At 43.8% G+C, this 16,923-nt stretch overlaps 1 protein-coding gene across 1 annotated transcript in view; it reads left to right on the top strand.

Annotated features, from left to right (window-relative positions):
* The window catches only part of FARS2 (phenylalanyl-tRNA synthetase 2, mitochondrial), a 312,608-nt gene that overhangs the window by 25,632 nt on the left and 270,053 nt on the right, over nucleotides 1–16,923 (top strand). The window contains exons 2-3 of the mRNA XM_007466381.1: nucleotides 3,158–3,317; nucleotides 15,610–15,741. Coding sequence (XP_007466443.1) covers nucleotides 3,158–3,317; nucleotides 15,610–15,741 — 292 coding nt within the window. The remainder of the gene's footprint in view (nucleotides 1–3,157; nucleotides 3,318–15,609; nucleotides 15,742–16,923) is intronic.

Below are 16,923 nucleotides of genomic sequence, written 5' to 3' on the forward strand. Positions count from 1 at the left end.
GCCCTTAAACCAATGAGTTTATTCCACTTTCACTCTCTCTTCTTCCATTTTTTGGTTATATTATTTCTACTTTGTCATGATATATAAGAATTGTATTTTAATCTTCCAACTTAATATCTGGCTTTGTTTTAGTCTCAGATCTACAATTTCATGTATTAATGTGTTATCCATCAGTTTTTTTTTGGGGGGGGGTTGAAATTTTCCCAGTTATCTGTTGCTTGATTAAAGCCCATGCTTTGGTGGATCCTTCAGAAAGAGCTCATTCATGTGAAATTCCCTGTGCTCTTGTATGTTTAAAGCTTTTTCGATAGACTTGGTACTGAAAGGCCAGCGTTGCTGGGTATAAAATTCTTGGTCCATTTTTTTTTTTTTTTGAGCTGTTTGAAAATGTGAGGTCATTGTTGCCTTTTTTTCTATGTTGTTTTTGAAGAGTCTGATGCTAGTCCAGTGGCTTTGCCTTTCTAAGTTGTTTGATCTTTTTGCTTGGAGGTCTTGAGTATTTTTTCTTTTCATCTTTGAAGTCAAATAGTTCTACTAGGATATGTCTTATATTTGGTTCTTCAGGTATCCATTTTACATGGTGCCCATTATTTCTCCTCTGCTGTTTTGTTTTTCCTCTTTCACTGACTCCAGTTACATAAACGTTATTTCTTCTTTGCCTGTCTTCCATTTGCACCATTTTCTCTCTGATTCTTATTTCTTTATCTCATTGTCCTTTTCTTGGTTGTTTTCCCGCTTTTCTTCAATTCTTCTTGCTAAATCTTTGAGTCCATTATTCCTTGCATATCTTGTAACTTAAACTTAAGTTCTGAGATGATTTTTTTCTGTCTCTTTCTTTCCTCAGTTCACAGTTTTCTGTTCTTCATTCATTTTTGTTCTTAACGTTTGCATTTCTGGCCCAAGCAATATTCCCAAATGCTTGTTTGAGCAGATTTAATTTAGTTTGCGAGTATCATCTTACACTTTTCTTCTGCTTCTTGATTTTCTTTTTTGGGGGAAGAAGGTTAGATTTTCATCATTTGAGCTGTTTTGAGTGAATTTTTTAATTCTTTGTGATAATTTTCTATAGTTCTGTTGAATTTTTTTTTGTTCCTTTTTGTGGGCTGTTGGTTGTTTAGATTTTTGTAGTTCTCTGGTGCCCTCTTCTGTTAGTGTAGCAAAGTGCAGAGTCTTTAATGGAATCTTTTTGTTTTAGTGGAAGATGGGGAATAGTTTTGTAAATCCTCTACTGTTTTAGGTTTGTTTTATTTTGTACAGCCCTAAATTTTCTCTTTTGCTTCTTTTACTCCTCCCTTCCCAATGGCCAAAAAATATCTTACTTTCTTTTGCCCTTTTCTCTTCCATTGCAACCATGCCTTTTGAAAACCATAGCTTCAGACTGGGCACACATTTGAGTCCCTTTTCTGTAGTCCCTCGTCAGATCTGCTAGGATACTCTTAGGATGTTCACACTCACTCCTTCTGGTGGTGATTTGAGGTCAACCTAGTTCCTCACTGGTTCCCTTCTCTCTTGCCCTCAGTTTTTCTCAGCTTGTCCTTAATTACCCCAAAGGAAAAGAGCAGGGTGGGAGTATAATAGCACTCTTTCTCTATGGCAGTCAGCTTTGCTTCCTTCCTTTCTTCCTTCCTTCTTCTTTACATACAATTATTTGAAGTTGGGTCACTGTTCTGTTTCCTTCTGAGGGCACGGTGTTTAGTAGTTTGATTTTCTGTTGCTGTTGTTCCAAGTTATTTTTAGAGGAAATATTGAAAGACGTAGACTTTGGCAGCTGCATTGTCTTTAGCTCTCACAGGAATAATTTGAGACCTTGGGAAGTAGAATCTTTGTTGTGGAAGGATTTGTGTTTGATTCTGCTGAGCACTTAGAGGAACCAGCATTCTGGGGTAGCCTTAGTCCATTTTCACAGCCTGAAGTTCCCTCTGTTACCCAGGTAAGGTGACACCTGGCTGGAAGTCTTTATAAGAACTAGTCACTTTTGTATTCATTCTTACCATGAGGATTCGTCCTGCAGAGCACTTATCTAGCATCCCAACTTGGTCAGACGCTGTGGGCTTCCAATCTGGCCTCCCTTTTATTGATAAGCTGTCACAAGCAATGTTCAATGTCCAGTTGAAATTGGAATAGGCAGAGAGTCTCAGTATTTCTCTCTGGCTTCATGCTGGGTTTTTTCCTGGCTTTGTGCTTCCTCACAGAGTTTTGTGTAGTAAATCCTCTCTACTGTGTTACTTCTTTGATGCTTTTAAGAATTTTTGTATTTTTTAGTAGCTTTATCAGGAGATTTGGTTCTAATTATCCAGCCCGTTATTACCTTGAAACAGCAATTGTTTCATTCTTTGATTAAAATAATTTTTGATTTCATGGGACTTTGGGTGGAAAGAATGATAGATTGATTTGGTCAGTTCTCCACGTTGAGTCAGTCTCCCAGCAGGTGAAGACCTGCTTTGTTGTTAAAGATGGAACACTTTATTTTAGTGCTTGAGCAGCTTCAGACTGATGACAGCTGTGATTAGTAATGGTGATTGTGATGACAGAGAGGACAGTGTATTAGCCATTGCAATGTGCCAGGTACTCCATGCCCTTCATGCATTCTTTTGTTTAATTATCATGAAGTCTCTTAATTTATTATTCCCATCTTTCAAACCATTACCTGAAGCATAGCTCCCATATCACTTTTTGGAGTTTACTGGAGAGCAAATGGCAGAAACACATTTCAGCCCTTGTCCTGACCTTTGGAATTACAGGGTAGCAAAGTCCAGCACACTTCCAGTTTAGGAGGGCTTCATAGGACTTCGTTCCTAGACTGTGCTTTCTTACCTAGTCTCAGGTCACACTGTAAGGACAGTGAAAACCCGATTCACTGGTATTTCCACTAGCATGGAGAATAATGTGTCTTGTGAGGAAGTGACTGCAAAGAAGTTAGTGCAAAAGAAAAATGGAGATATGAGCAAAGATCAGAATGGTGTCTTTTAATTTCCTAAAGACTCTCCATTACATGTAGCCTAGTGCTTTGTTCAAAGTTGATACCAAATGAATGTTAACATCGGTATGTTCGTTGACTCTTAAGACTTACTGCGTTTTGTTTCCACATTATGTGTTTTGATGTAGACTGGTCACGATACTCTTTTTATTTATTTATATTATTCCTCTTGGTTTGCAGTTATTTGCTGGCGTAAAGGATGGAGAAAACCTGCAGCTTTTCGAACAGAGTTCTCGCTCTGCGCATAAACAGGAGACACATACCCTGGAGGCCACGAAGCTTGTAGAGTTTGACCTTAAGCAAACACTTACCAGGCTTATGACACATCTTTTTGGAGATGGTAGGTACTAAATGCCTTTGTCTTTGGGGGCTTAAATTTTCAACAGTTACCATCTTCCTGAAATCATTAAGCCTACTGTGTCTAGACTTTTTGCTCTCAGTTGTGGCTTAATGGTTTAGGTCCTTAGTGAGGTAGAACTTACGGATCTCCCGGTTCATTCCATTTGAGGAGCAGAGGAGGGTATGAAAATGCAATTAGCCAGAGAGAGAAAAATGATCACAGCCTTGCATAAGAATGACAGCGGATCGAAATCTGTATCATCCACGGGGAGGAAGCGAACAGGATGATTAATGTTGGAGTATTGCTATACCTCAGCCGCTGCTGAAGGGGTGATTGCGTGTTTGTATCACCTGCTGGGATGCTTCTCAGGGGAGATGCAGGGCGGGGAGGGGAGGTGCCCCAGCCAGGCCCACGTTAGGAACTTGACGGATGAGGGGATGGTGTCACGGGAAGCGTTCTGTGTGCTCTCACAGCGCTCACAATGGGTAGGTGTTCACAGTGCCCTCGGACCTGGCTGTTCTCCCTCACTCCGAAGGGAAGTGCCGTGCTCTTACTTCAGGCATTTTGGAGGGTCATTTAATTGTTTTATCTGGGGTCAGGGTGCTAGATGCTGAAAAATGTCTCGGTAAACCTGTCTGGGCCCCAGCAATCTGGATGCCCCTTAGTGTAGTAATAGCCATAGTAGTGACGATGACAGTGAGAGAGTAATTAATAGTGTCAAATGCTGCATTAAGCACTTTTACAAGGATTTTTTTGTTCTGACCTGCATCTGTGATGTAGGTGGTGTTATCATCTCCATTTTGTTTCTAGAGGAGGGAACCCGGACCCAGAGCAACGAAGTACCACGTGACCACATTGCAGCTCGGGAGGGTTTGAGGCCTGGTTTGAGCCCTGTCGTTTTGACTTCTGAGCCCATGTTAGACGTTAGCTCTTTTGAAAGGAGAGATACAGATCATTTCAATAATATTCCTAGACCGTGAGGCTTACGGAAGCCGTGATGTTAAAAAGAGGGGGCCTCCCTGGGGTGTTGCCTTCCGACTCTCCCACCCTCTGAGCCCCGTAGCTGGTCGGGGTGTACTCTGTTACATTTCAGATACCAAAGATCACTTAGAAACTTCACATTCAGTCTTTCTTTAATTAGCTGATAATAGGAACTGCCTCAGCAGGCCTCAGAATTATTCAACAACTCTTTTTATACTTGTTTTTATGGTCTGAGCTTTTTCCTCTTTTAAATTGTTAGTGTTGTATTCCTTTGTTCTTGAAAAGCAAAATTAAAAATTAGAACACACTATTTCCTTGTGGCAATTTCTTGTTACAGCTGCTTTAGTGTCAGGGCTTTTTTTCCCTCTTCAAAGCAGTTGATTATTTTCTGCAAACATTTCAATTGCACCGGCATCCTAAGGCTGTTATGAGAGAGGTTATCAGTTTAGAATTGGAAAGAAAGAAAATGCCCTTTAGACAGTTTATATGCTTGTGGAATACACTGACATTTTAAACACTTCTAAATAGTTTCCCCTCTGTCTTGTACCGTGTTTAGCAGATCACTTCTTTCAGAGCAACTAAGGTGGGGTTTAGGAGTCCTCACACTGTGGTTTCACTTGCTGCCCTTCACGGTTTACGGCCGTCTCTGGCACGGTCCCTTGCCGAGCCCTGGAGTTTCCCTTTAGGAGGCGCCGGCCTCATAGCACAGTTTGGGTGAACGTGTCTGAAGGGGAAGGGGACTGTGTTCCTCTGCTGCCGGCTAGATATGCTGTGGGCAAGTCGTGTCTCTTCCGTTTAAGAGCAAAACAGGCTCATGGTTGTCATTGAGATGCACGCGCAGCTCCCGTCCCAGGACCCTGCCGGTGGAAGGGCAGGTGGCCTCAGCCGTCAGCTCCCTCCGGGGCCACCGCAGCAGCGGGCAAGCCCCCTTGCCCAAGGACAGTGCCCTTCCCAGAGCTGCCCACAGCCAAAGACTGCTTGTGGGGGGAATATAAAGGCCCAACAGTTTGCCCCCAGCCCCCAGCCCCTGCCCACCCCCCTCCAGCTCCCTCATCCCCGCTCCCCCTTCCCCGCCCCCCCACCCTGTCCCTCTGGCGAGGTTAAGGCTTTGCTGGGCCTGATTGCAGTTGGTTGACTCCCCCTGCTGCAGCTGCCCCCCTCTTCCTTCCATAGGTGCCGATTCTCCCAAAATAACTTGCTTGTCAACCCAACCTCCAAAGGGTCTGTATGCGGCCCTTGCGTTGCAGGGCTCTGTGTTATGAATGCTGTTCTGGTCGGGAGTGAGGTCAGTCGGCAGTGAGGATACTGTGTCTTCCGTACCTTTTCATATTTTTCTCTGTCCACGAATCCCTGTTAATATAAATGAAGTGAAAGTGATTGAGAATAATAACTGGGTTTATGGCTGTTAGTCCTACTTTGTTCCTAAGACTGAGTCAAATTACGGAGTGTTGAAGCATGTCACTTTAATGATTTTGAAGTGTGCTCTCTTGGGCTGTCTGGTGCTGTCTGACTTGCAGAGGGTCGTCTTACATCTGGAGGTGAAGGAGCAGAGCAACGGCTGCCTCAGGCCATGTGGGGCTGACTCTGCTCCCTGCTCGGGTGTTGTCCAGGCCGGCTGCACTTTCGGATGAAAACGGGCTGGCAAGGTCCGCCTGTCGGAGCCTTGGATCACATGCTCTGAAATGGGGCTACAGAGAGCCTTGCTTGCGCTGAGTACAGATACTCAGTGGAAAGAGGACATCATCACTTTAGGACTCAGGTGGAGAGAGACTTAAGACCCACCTTTCCTTAGGAGTCTGCTGAGTGGAGAAAATACTCACTAGCGTTAACCTTTCTGGCCTAAGGACTTGGTACAAGGAAACTGTTTGGGAGAAAGCGTGAGATAGCCATGATTGAATTAACTGGAATGCTTTTAAGGAGCCTAAGAAAGTTGCTGATTCTCTGGTGACTGGGTAGGGCTAAGAAACAGGTTCCGTACCCTAGAGAAGTAAGAAGTTGAAATTGTGTGGGGTTTTATGTTAAATGAAATGAAATTATTGGGCCTCGAGGTACAGTGAAAAAAGTACTTAAATTTTTCAAGATACTTTAATCAAGACAACGAATGTGCCAGGACTGTGCCTGTTTCATACTCTTTCTACCTGTAGGAGGTTGATATGCAGGCAACCTGGAGACGTTAAGGTCTATGGACGAGGGAAAGTTCCTTCTCTGCTTAGGTTCGTAGAAAGCTCAAATTCTTGATACATATATATATTTCATCACATTTGAGAAATTTCAGTAAATTATTTCTTCAGATATTTTCTCTGTTACTCCCTCCCCTTGGGGACTCCAATTACATGTATATTTGGCCACTTGAAACTTTTCCACAGTTCACCGGTGCTCTGTTCACTTTTCTTTCAGTATTTTTTTTTTCTTCTGTGTTTCATTTTAGATAGTTTTCATTGCTGTATCTTTAAATTCATCAATCCTTCTTTTTTCCTACAATGTCTAATCTGCTGTGAATTCCATCCAGTGTTCTTTTCACTCCATTTTCTAGTTTCAGTTAGTGTCTTTTTTATGATCTTCTTTATCTCTACCTCACATTTTCAGTCTTCCCTTTAGCTTTGTGTGCGTACTAAATATCATTATCATGCATATTTCAGTGCCTTTTTCCACTAGCTCTGTCATCTGTGTCATTTCCTGGTGAATTGCTGTTTCTTTTCCTCGACTTTATGGGTTTTTTCCCTTCTTCTTTGCATGCCTGATCACTTTCTATAGGATGCCCGGATATCGTTAGCTTCACCTTGTAACACATTGTATATTTCTGTATTCCTAATAATCTCTCTGAGCTTCGTTCTCGGATTACTCACTCGGAAACACTTTGGTCCTTCCCATCTCGTTTTAAGCCTTGTTAGGCAGGGCCAGTGTAGGGTTTTAGTCCGGGATTAGCTTTTTCCCACAACCAACTTAAGACCATTCTTAGTACTGTAACTGATAACCCATGAATTATGAGGTCTTCCATGCGGCTGTTTGGGAACTGGCTCCTTTCTGGTCTTTGTGAGCTCCCAGCATTATTCCTGCTAATCCTTTTGTGTGGTCTGTTCCCTGGCCTGGGGGAGTTTCTTCAACACACCTGCACTGACATTTTCATTTGTATTGAATCTTCTGCAGATCTTCAGACCTCTCTCTCTACAGCCCTCTCCTTTCACCCTGACCTGTGGACTCTCAGGACAGACTGTTTCCTCAACCTGGGAAGACGTCTGGGCTCCTCCTGTGTTTTCCTCCCCCGGGGCAGTGTTAGGGCTCATCTTTCAGGGATCAGTGTCCTTGGTTACCTGATATGCAAGGTCTAGTGTGGCATTGTTTCATATATTCTGTCTTTAAAAAATTTATTTTATTATTTTTTTAGTCTTTTGAAACTGGGGGCTGGTGTTTTCCTTTTCAAAGAAGAATTTGATCCGGAGATAGATAAAATCCTAAAGATGCATTGTTTAGGTCTGGTTTACAAAAGGATTGCCTTATGATTTTTTTTTTTTTTAGAGCAATCAGTGAATTGTGCTTTCATGGATCTCTTGGGGTAACTGAAATATACTTATTTTAGACTCTCACGCTGTTTTATAAAATTAATCTCCTCTGGGGTGACTTCAGGTGTGGTCGTTGGTTGTGTTGGCTGTCTTACTTAGCAATCACGTAGTTGGAATTATGGTCTGCAGGTCATGTTCAGGGGAAGATTTTGTTTTTGTTTTTCTCCCTTTCTCTGCTTTCCTCCCTCCTGCCCTCCCTGCTTTGCTTATTTCTCCCCTGTGTGTGTTTACACTGAGCTCTTCCGCCTTTAAATCCAGAACGAGGTTTTGTAGGGACCTGTCAGATGTACTCACCAGCCCTGATGTAGGGACATGGCAGGTCCAGCGCCCAGGGCTTGGCTCTCCAAGCTTAACAGCTCTTCAGAGCTACAGCCCCAGGCTGTATTTGGTGATGATTTTTGTCACCCTTCTTTCACCAGCATGGAGCCTGTTCCGTCCCAGCTTCTGACTGCAAGCTTTTAGCCTGGCTCAGATGCCAAGCCAGCAGCAAGTTATCCTGCAGGAGGCAAGCTCCTGGCATCTCTTCCTGATTGTGGACCCCAAGCCCAGCAACACTGTGATTTAGCCCCTCTCCCTGTTTGCTTTTCTGTTCTGTTTCTGGCCAGTGGAGGTATTTCTCTTATCTTTGAACATAGACCATGGATGGCTCTTTGGTTTTCTCCTTTTTCTCCTACCTGTCGTTGTGTGTTAGGAGAACAAGGAGGCCGATGGTGCCTTGGCCTTGGAGGGCGCTTTGCTTGGAAGCCGAGTTAGTGCAGTTTTCATGGTCTGCTCCAGTGGAGGGCAGCATTGGGCTTTGCAGTCTGACACCTGGTTTTGAATTCTGATCTTGGCATTTTCTGTGTAAACTTGGATTAGATATGTAAGCTGTCTCCGTCACAGTTCCTCCATCTGTGAGATGGGAACAGTGGTGATTATTGTGCAGTGTTTATGGCAGCCTGGCATGAGTGTAAAGGTTAAGCTGGAGGAGCCATGTGAGTATTTAGCATGGCACCAGAGTAAATAAACAGCAGACGTCGATGACCTTAGCGTGCACTTGAGAAATGTTTCTTTTTCTTCATATTTTTATAAAAACCTGAGAGAGTTTAGATCATGGTCTGATTTTCAGCGACATTCATTTCAAAAATCACCCACTGAGTATTTAGATTCTTTACGCAGTTTTCCTTACTGAATTGTCACCAAAACTCTGCGAGATGAATATTATTCTTATTTTGAACGAAGCTGAGGCAGTGAGAGGTTAAGGAAGTTGCTTAAGGTCACTCGGCCTCAGGTGCTGGAGCTGGATCTAGTTACGGGTCTAGGATTGCCCTTGCCGTGCATGGTGGACCCTCCCACGTCTCTGGGATCAGACGTGGGAGGCGGGGGGTGAAGCTTCTGTCTGCCAGGTTTGTCTGTGGAGCCGTCCTGTGCCGGTGGGTCGGGGAGGGATGTTGAGGACAGAGGGCGCGTGGCTGGGGCTCTCCCCTGGACCAGGTTCCCCTCAGGCTGTCCCCTCTGCTCCCCGTGTCGCCAGAGTGTGGCCCCTTACCCCATGCCTCGGACCCCATACCCAGATTTAGGATGAGGGAGCAGTGAATTGTGCTGCACTCCGTTTCTAACCCCACTGCGAGGTAGAGAAATGCTAATATCATTTTAAGATCCAAGCCCTAAGCAAGAGGACTCCTGCGTATGGGAGTCTGAAACAGGGACCAGTTACACTGTCAGCAACAGTGGGAGAAGTTGCCGTAGCCTTTTATTTTTCCGCTAGTACTTTGCATCTGTCTCAGCAGCGGGAGTCACTGTGGCTGAAATAGAGCTCACATCTCACACCGTGCGCTATGGCGTACGTGGTCACGTGCGTGCCTGCTCTACAAGTGGGTGTGCTTCTGTGCACTTCACTGCACAGGACTGTATGGAGCACAAGCCCAGGATGTCTGCAGGCAAGTGTAAAAGCAGCAGTGATGGAGCTGGTGCTACTGTACTTTTCAAGGTACTGTACTGTAAGATTAAAAAGGTTTTCTTTATTTTCTGTGTTTGTTTTTTATGTATTATTTGTGTGAAAAGTATTATAAACCTATTACAGTACAGTACTATACAGCCGATTGTGTTAGTCGGGTACCTAGGGTAATATTGTTGGACTTAACGAATAAATTGGACTTAATGAACGAACGTGCTCTGGGAACAGAACTGGTTCAGATGTAGGGGACCTTTTTACTGTAACACTGTATTAGTCTGAGGTGTGTGACATAATGATTGGATACATGTATATGTTGCAAAACGATCACCGCAATAAGTTTAGTTAACATCAATCACCTCACATACTTACAATTTTTTTCTTGTGATGTCACTGATGCCCTGTTTATACAGGGAAATGTACACTCTTACAGTGTTTCGATGTTGAACCCTGTGAATATATTACTGTTCAAAAAAATTTTTTTTAAGAAAGCTATGAGAACAGAGCAATACTGAGAACTGTGAAAAATTGCCTGTCCGCTGCTTGGTACGTATTCAGTTTAAAGGGCTGTGGGTCTGATTTAAATGGAGCAGAAGCAGAAGAGATGGAATTGTCAGCTGCATTTGACAGTGAGGGCCGGGTAATTTCTAGTTAGGTTGTGCTCACCTGGGATGGTCCAAGTTTTTTAAGGATTTCTTTTTAGCCACAGAGCACCCTCCATCCTTTTTCTCCCCGGTTTCGCTTTCCTTCCTTGGGTGCCTGCCGTGTCCGGTGTAGAAAGCAGGAGAATCAGAGTTCTGCTACGTTCGGCTGCTTCTCGGGTACCAGCATTGAAAAATTAACGTCCAAGAGCAGTTACTAATTGCGTATTTGTATAGCCAATATGGAAAAGTCTCTGCTTCGGTGGAGGGTAGCCTTGGTAGCATATATAAAATCACTGGTATATGCTCTGGTCTGGGCCACCAGCCTTTGCAAATTTAGATTCTAACAGCTCTGGGAGGTGGTTCTGATAGCACAGTCCCATCTTTAAATATAAGGGTATGGGAAGCAGAGAAAGAGTCCCTTCATGAGTGAGTAAGCCAGGGAAATGAATTACGGGGTGTATTTAGACGACGAGATCTGTGCTGGAGGCGGGTGGGGTGACCTGGAATGGCATCTGTTTAACGTGGCTGTGTCCAGTGTTAGGCGCCACAGTACTGCCTCGGGGGCAGGGCTTAGTGGGAAGAGGCCGGGCCCCTGCCCCGCCCCGCCCCCCGATCCGGCCCTGATTGGTCTTCCCTGGTACGTGGTGCTGCCGTCCTGTGCCAGTGGCCCTGGTTCCCTACGGCAGGTAGGGCCGGCAGTGTCCTGCCAGAGCTGAGAGAATTCAAGTTCTTGCTAGTCCTTTTCCACTCAGGCTCATATCACTATCCTTCTTTTTTTTTTTGCGGTACGCGGGCCTCTCACCGCTGTGGCCTCTCCCGTTGCGGAGCACAGGCTCCGGACGCGCAGGCTCAGCGGCCATGGCTCACGGGCCCAGCCGCTCCGCGGCACATGGGATCCTCCCGGACCGGGGCACGAACCCGCGTCCCCTGCATCGGCAGGCGGACTCAACCACTGCGCCACCAGGGAAGACCTATGTATTCCTTTTTTATATTCTTTTCCATTATGGTTTAGCACAGGATACTGAATATAGTTCTCGGTGCTATGCAGCAGGACCTTGTTGTTTATCCATCCCACATGTAACAGTTTGCATCTGCTGACCCCAGCCTCCCACTCCATCCCTCCCCCACCCGCTCCCCACTGGCAACCACCAGTCTGTTCTCTATGACACCACCATTCTGAAGGAGTGCTCACCAGTCATTTCTGGGGTCCCAGCTGAGGGAATGATCCTAGACTTTGGGCTCTCAGCATCCTCCTTCAGGAGAGAAAGCAGAGCAGGTGCCTGCATCTCCAGAGAGCATCTCTGCCTCTGGGAAAACTGGGACTTGCTAGGCCCTCTGCTCACAACCACCGGCAGATTAGCTGTTGCTACTGGGGCACCTGGGCTCAGAGAGGTTGATTAAGCTACCCACAGTTTCACAGCAAAAAGGGCAGGATGAGACTTGAATCCAGGTTTTTGGTTTATTCTTCTACTTGGCTCTAGCCTAAAAATTAATATATAATTTTTGACAGTTGCTGTAATCTCACAGTGTTCTGAGACAATTTTTAAAAAGCTCTGAACTTCATTTGTAAATATGTTTTAGTAAATTATTACATCCAAACCAAAAAGAAAAAGAGAAACACACACATAAAACAGAAAAAAGAAAGAAAGAACTTTGGCATTATTTTCCATTAGGTATATAATATATGTACATTTAATTTAATTTAAACTAATCACCAATAAGGAGAATAGTCTAATGCATAATGAATCCATATGATTTGGACATGTTTACCAAAAATTTCCCTCTATTAATGTATAATTCAAAAAGCCTAGTTCTTAGTGGATTTTTTTCACAGACTCCTGATACTTGTGTGAAATAAGCCATTACTTAACATAGTTTTTAGGTGGTTATTCAATATCACATCTTGGATACACACTGTAGTCAAGATGTTTTTTCAATCTGCTATAATAATCCTTACTATAATTTTGAGGTTATGGGGAGAAAACAAGAAGAAAGTGTATATTTGGGGGTAATATAAAAGTAATTAATAAATGATTCTACCACCAGCTATGAAAAAAATTACTATTATGTGTCAAAGTAACTAAAATTTAAATTGCTAGAATATGTAAAAGGATATGGTGTTTTGATAAAAATTACACGTTAACTAATATAATTTACTTTTAAATAGTGACTGTTTATGTTTGAAGTATAGCCACAGGCTTCTCAAAGGTGGGACTTTGTAGATTTTGCCATTTTCCTGTTTATGTGAAGGAAGACGAATTTAAGAACTGAAGAAATCCTTAAGGTAGTAGAAAAAGGAAGTGAATGGTTTATGGATTTGGCATTCTTTGCAGGGTCACAGGTTTAAAAAGGATCTGAGGAGGTAAAAGGATCAGAAACTTTCTAGTCACATTGGACACAGCTTTTGCCAGTCCGTGTTTTCTGGGTTAGTTTCTGTGCTGTTGTCTTCAGTGAGTTATGCCTCTTAGATGTGTAATGTTAATCATCTCATGTGTCCTGAGAGACTTTGGCCAACTTCCCTGCCTTGTCACGCTTTGCTGGGTGCGTTTTTCACTGTGGAGCCGTTACTTTCATTGCTACTGAAAGAGACACACCTGTAGGATGGTTGAGCAAAAGGAAACCTAGGGCTGTGGTGACGGAGGCCTTCAACCAAAAGAGAGCAAGATTTGATGCGACCAACATATGGACATTTTATCTTGAGAATTTAGTCAACATTTAAAAAGTTTTTTATCCAAAGTTATAATGTTTTGTAGTTTTACAAGTGGTTAAGCCAAAGTCCTTTGATAAAAGAAGGTTCCTAGAGAAGGGCAGAGACCGTCACAGCGCTGTTCAGTTCAGTCCTTGTGCTGTGACACCACTGGCACCGACAGCTCGGATGGGTGTGCACGCAGGAGAGGTCGAGTTCAGGCTTAATGAACACTGATAATAGGGTTACTTGTGGTTATTTTGAGCATTACTAATGTTTTCAAGTTACTTTCTCTCTGACTGGGGGGGAACCTAAGCTTTCATGGTGTGAGGTATAAAGAGATAAACTTTACCCAAAGTAATAAAATAAGGAAATACAGGAAAATTAATTTGTGTAGACCGTACCTAACTTTGTTCCGGGCACTTAGTGGTGTTGAATTATATGAAATCATCATGTTAACCCTGAAAACTCTCTTGCTTTTGGTAAAATTTGATTCAGGTATAAAAAGCCATGTATAAAGAATTTGTTTTTGTAAATTGTTCTCAGAAGGTGATCTGTGCTCACCTGCCAGGAGTTACAAAAAGAACGAATAACATGCTTTTGTCTGCCCGTCCTCTGTGCTCAGTTATACATCCCGACACTTTACACATTTCTGTTTGGCAGTGGGGTTGTCTCTGGAGCTTTTTCCTACAATATTGGTAGGGGATTATTGGTCCCAAAGATGGATGAGCACACAGGTGTCCAGGCCCCTTCTTTGCAGAATTCAGTGGCAAGTAGGCAACTGGTCTGCACGTAGGGGCTTCTGTACAGAAATATCGGGGGACTTGCAGACACTGCCCCAACGTCTACATTTTTCTCCTGGGTAGAAAAAATGTTGGCGAAATTTCCTCAGTAATGGCAACGAATGAACTGTGGACATGCACAACAACATGGGTGAGTCTTTAAATAATCACACCGAGTAAAAGAACCCGGACAGAAAAAGAATACATTCTGTGTGACTGCATTTTCTAGGCAATGCCAGCTCGTCTGTCATGACAGGGAGGAAGTCAGTGGTTGCCTGGGGATGGAGGGCTGGTGAGGAGAAGGGGCGCGGCTGATGGGCAGGTGGGGAGTATTACAGAGGGGCATGAGGAAGCTTTGGGGGGTAATGGACATGTTCCTGATATTGATAGTGATGATGTTTCATGGATGTATACGTATGTCAACACTTATCAACCCTGTGCTGTATGTATGTATGTGGAGTTTAATATTTGTTATACCACATGTATAATAAAAGGGGGAAATATTGTATTACGACTGTAAACAGAAATCAGTTGTCCCTTGCCACTGACAGCAGGTATCTAGAAAAATAAATGCAACTGAAACAGAACAATGAAAGAGAAACCTCTCTTCTATATTATTTTGAGCATAGCAAGGGCTCCTTTGTTTTATAACTCTGTTCGTTTGTGACTTTTGATTCTTGAAATATCTTTCTCGATGGGCAGGGAATTGTGTTTTAATTTTCAAGAGCAGGAGTTTTGGAGTCAGGCAGCCCCGGGTGTAGCCTGGTCACCTGCTAGCCCTGTGCCCATGGGCAGGACACACAACCTTCCTAATAGTTTTTCCACCTCTCTATGAAATGGGAATGGTAATAAGTGCTCAGTAAACGGAAGCAAGTTTTGTTACTGGTTTTGTTCAGTGCCTGCGCTGTGAGGACTCTGGGTGTCCTCACAGGAGCATCTGCCTGCTACGTGGCCTCCTGTCCTGCCTTCTCTTCTTAGTGACCTCTGCTCTCTGCAGGCTTGACTTGTTTTCAATTCATTAGTCTTTTCCTTTGTTAAATGATAATATTATTGTTTGTAAGTGACATATTTATGATTGCATATTGAGAAATTCATCCTGGCATTTAGCATGTACTTTTTTGGTTTGTCTTGGATGTGAGTATATTTATCATTCATCTGTAGAAAAAAATGTTTTGACTTTTTTAAATGTGCTGCTCAAATTTAGCTGATCTTATTTTATTTAACCTTTTATTAGCTCTTACAAAGTTAATATATCTATTTATGGAAGTGAAAGTTGATTAGTTTATCCTGAATTAGTCATACTGTTGATATGTAAGTTTGAAGAACAGTAAAAGTATTTTTTCTTTAACTCTGAGAAGAAGTCATTTTCACTTATAGAAACTAGCAGAATTACCTGCTTTTCCTATTATCTTGACCTAATTTTTTCCTCTGGCTGGTGGTTGCAGGGATTTGGCAGGTGATTGATTTGGTTTTAGAGGGTCCTGGAGCTACACAAAGTGTTTTTCATATTGGAAAAGACATGCCCAGTTTTTCACAAGTGTTAAGATTTATTGCCTCCCCCCAAAGTGTTGCAACTTAATTTGTTTGCTATTTATTTTAGTCAGAATGTAGGAATTGGTGTCATTAGCCGAAGGGCAGCTTTGATCACAGAAAAGGCAAGACTGCCTTGAATGCTCCATGTCTGTTTTTCTTTGGTGTCTTTGCAGGGCTGGACATCAGATGGGTGGACTGCTACTTTCCTTTTACTCATCCTTCCTTCGAGATGGAGATCAGCTTCCATGGGGAATGGCTAGAAATTCTTGGCTGTGGGGTGATGGAACAGCAACTGGTAAATTCAGGTAGAAGAGAATCCACGTTTATTTACAGGCTCTCTCTTCCCAGCTAACTTCCTTTACAGGCTCATTTGCATCCACGCTCACCTCCTCCTGTAGGACTAGCCTCCGTCTTTCTCTCCTTGTATTGCCCTCCAGACTTCTCTCTGGCACTTCACTCTGGAAGAACTTCATTCTCACGGCTAATTTTGCAAAAGCTTCTTGGTTTTGGAGCTCCTCCTTATCAGCGCCCGGCGTTGGTTTATACTTCGTGATTTCGTATTTGTTGATTGGCTGCTTTGTAATTGCCGACAGGCCTTTGATGCGTGTCCCAGGAGAGTGGTTTGTCTTCCAAAGTATTTAAGAACAAAGCCAACATATAATCCCCTTTTTTGTTCCTACTGCATTTGGAACCAAATTCAGCAGGTATTTCATAAATATGCTGAAAACACAATATAAAAATACTTAGGCCTGTGATGTTTGGTGGTTTGCCACCCTCAGCGTTGGCAGTGCTCCCTGACTGGGGGGGAGGGAGGAAAATGGGGGCTCTGATGACATTCTCCCCGTTCTGTGAGAACGCAAGAAGGATCTTTCCAGCTCTCCTCTGCAGGACCATTGCTTAATAATAATGATTATTTCTAGGAATTCCCTCGCGGTCCAGCAGTTAGGACTCCATGCTGCTGAGGGCCTGGGTTCTATCCTTGGTCCAGGAACTAGGATCCCACAAGCCGTGCAGTGCAGCCAAAAAAAAAAAAAAAAAAAAAGATTATCTCTAAACTTAATTTCAGAGCTCTGAGGTTTTTTTTTAAAGTCACTATCTGAATTTAAATTTAAAAATACTTGTTCAGAGTGTACATCCTCCATGGGAAGCTGGCTGAGACTGGGCGTGTGGGGAGGGGTCACTGCCTGAGCAGCAGGCAGAGGGGACCCCGTGCGCCGGCTCGCCGCTGCCCCCGCTCCTCCCTCCCGGAGAAGGACATGCGCTCTGTGGTCTGCGAGGATGGTGGCTCTGATTCAGGGCTGGTCACGGGCCTCCCACCATGGACCGGAGGGGAGCGGTCCCTTCTGGTGACTCAGAGCTGCGATGGACCATGGGTAAGGTCGTGGCGTTAGAGAACGCGGCTGGAGGGAGACGGGAGATGGGGCGGCCATGAACTCAGGAGCTGGTGCCGCCTGGGCTGGGAGACCTGGGGCCTGGCCTCCCCGCCC

This window comes from Lipotes vexillifer, unplaced genomic scaffold (genome assembly GCF_000442215.2).
Source record: "Lipotes vexillifer unplaced genomic scaffold, Lipotes_vexillifer_v1.1 scaffold444, whole genome shotgun sequence".
NCBI classification, from domain to species: Eukaryota; Metazoa; Chordata; class Mammalia; order Artiodactyla; family Lipotidae; genus Lipotes; species Lipotes vexillifer.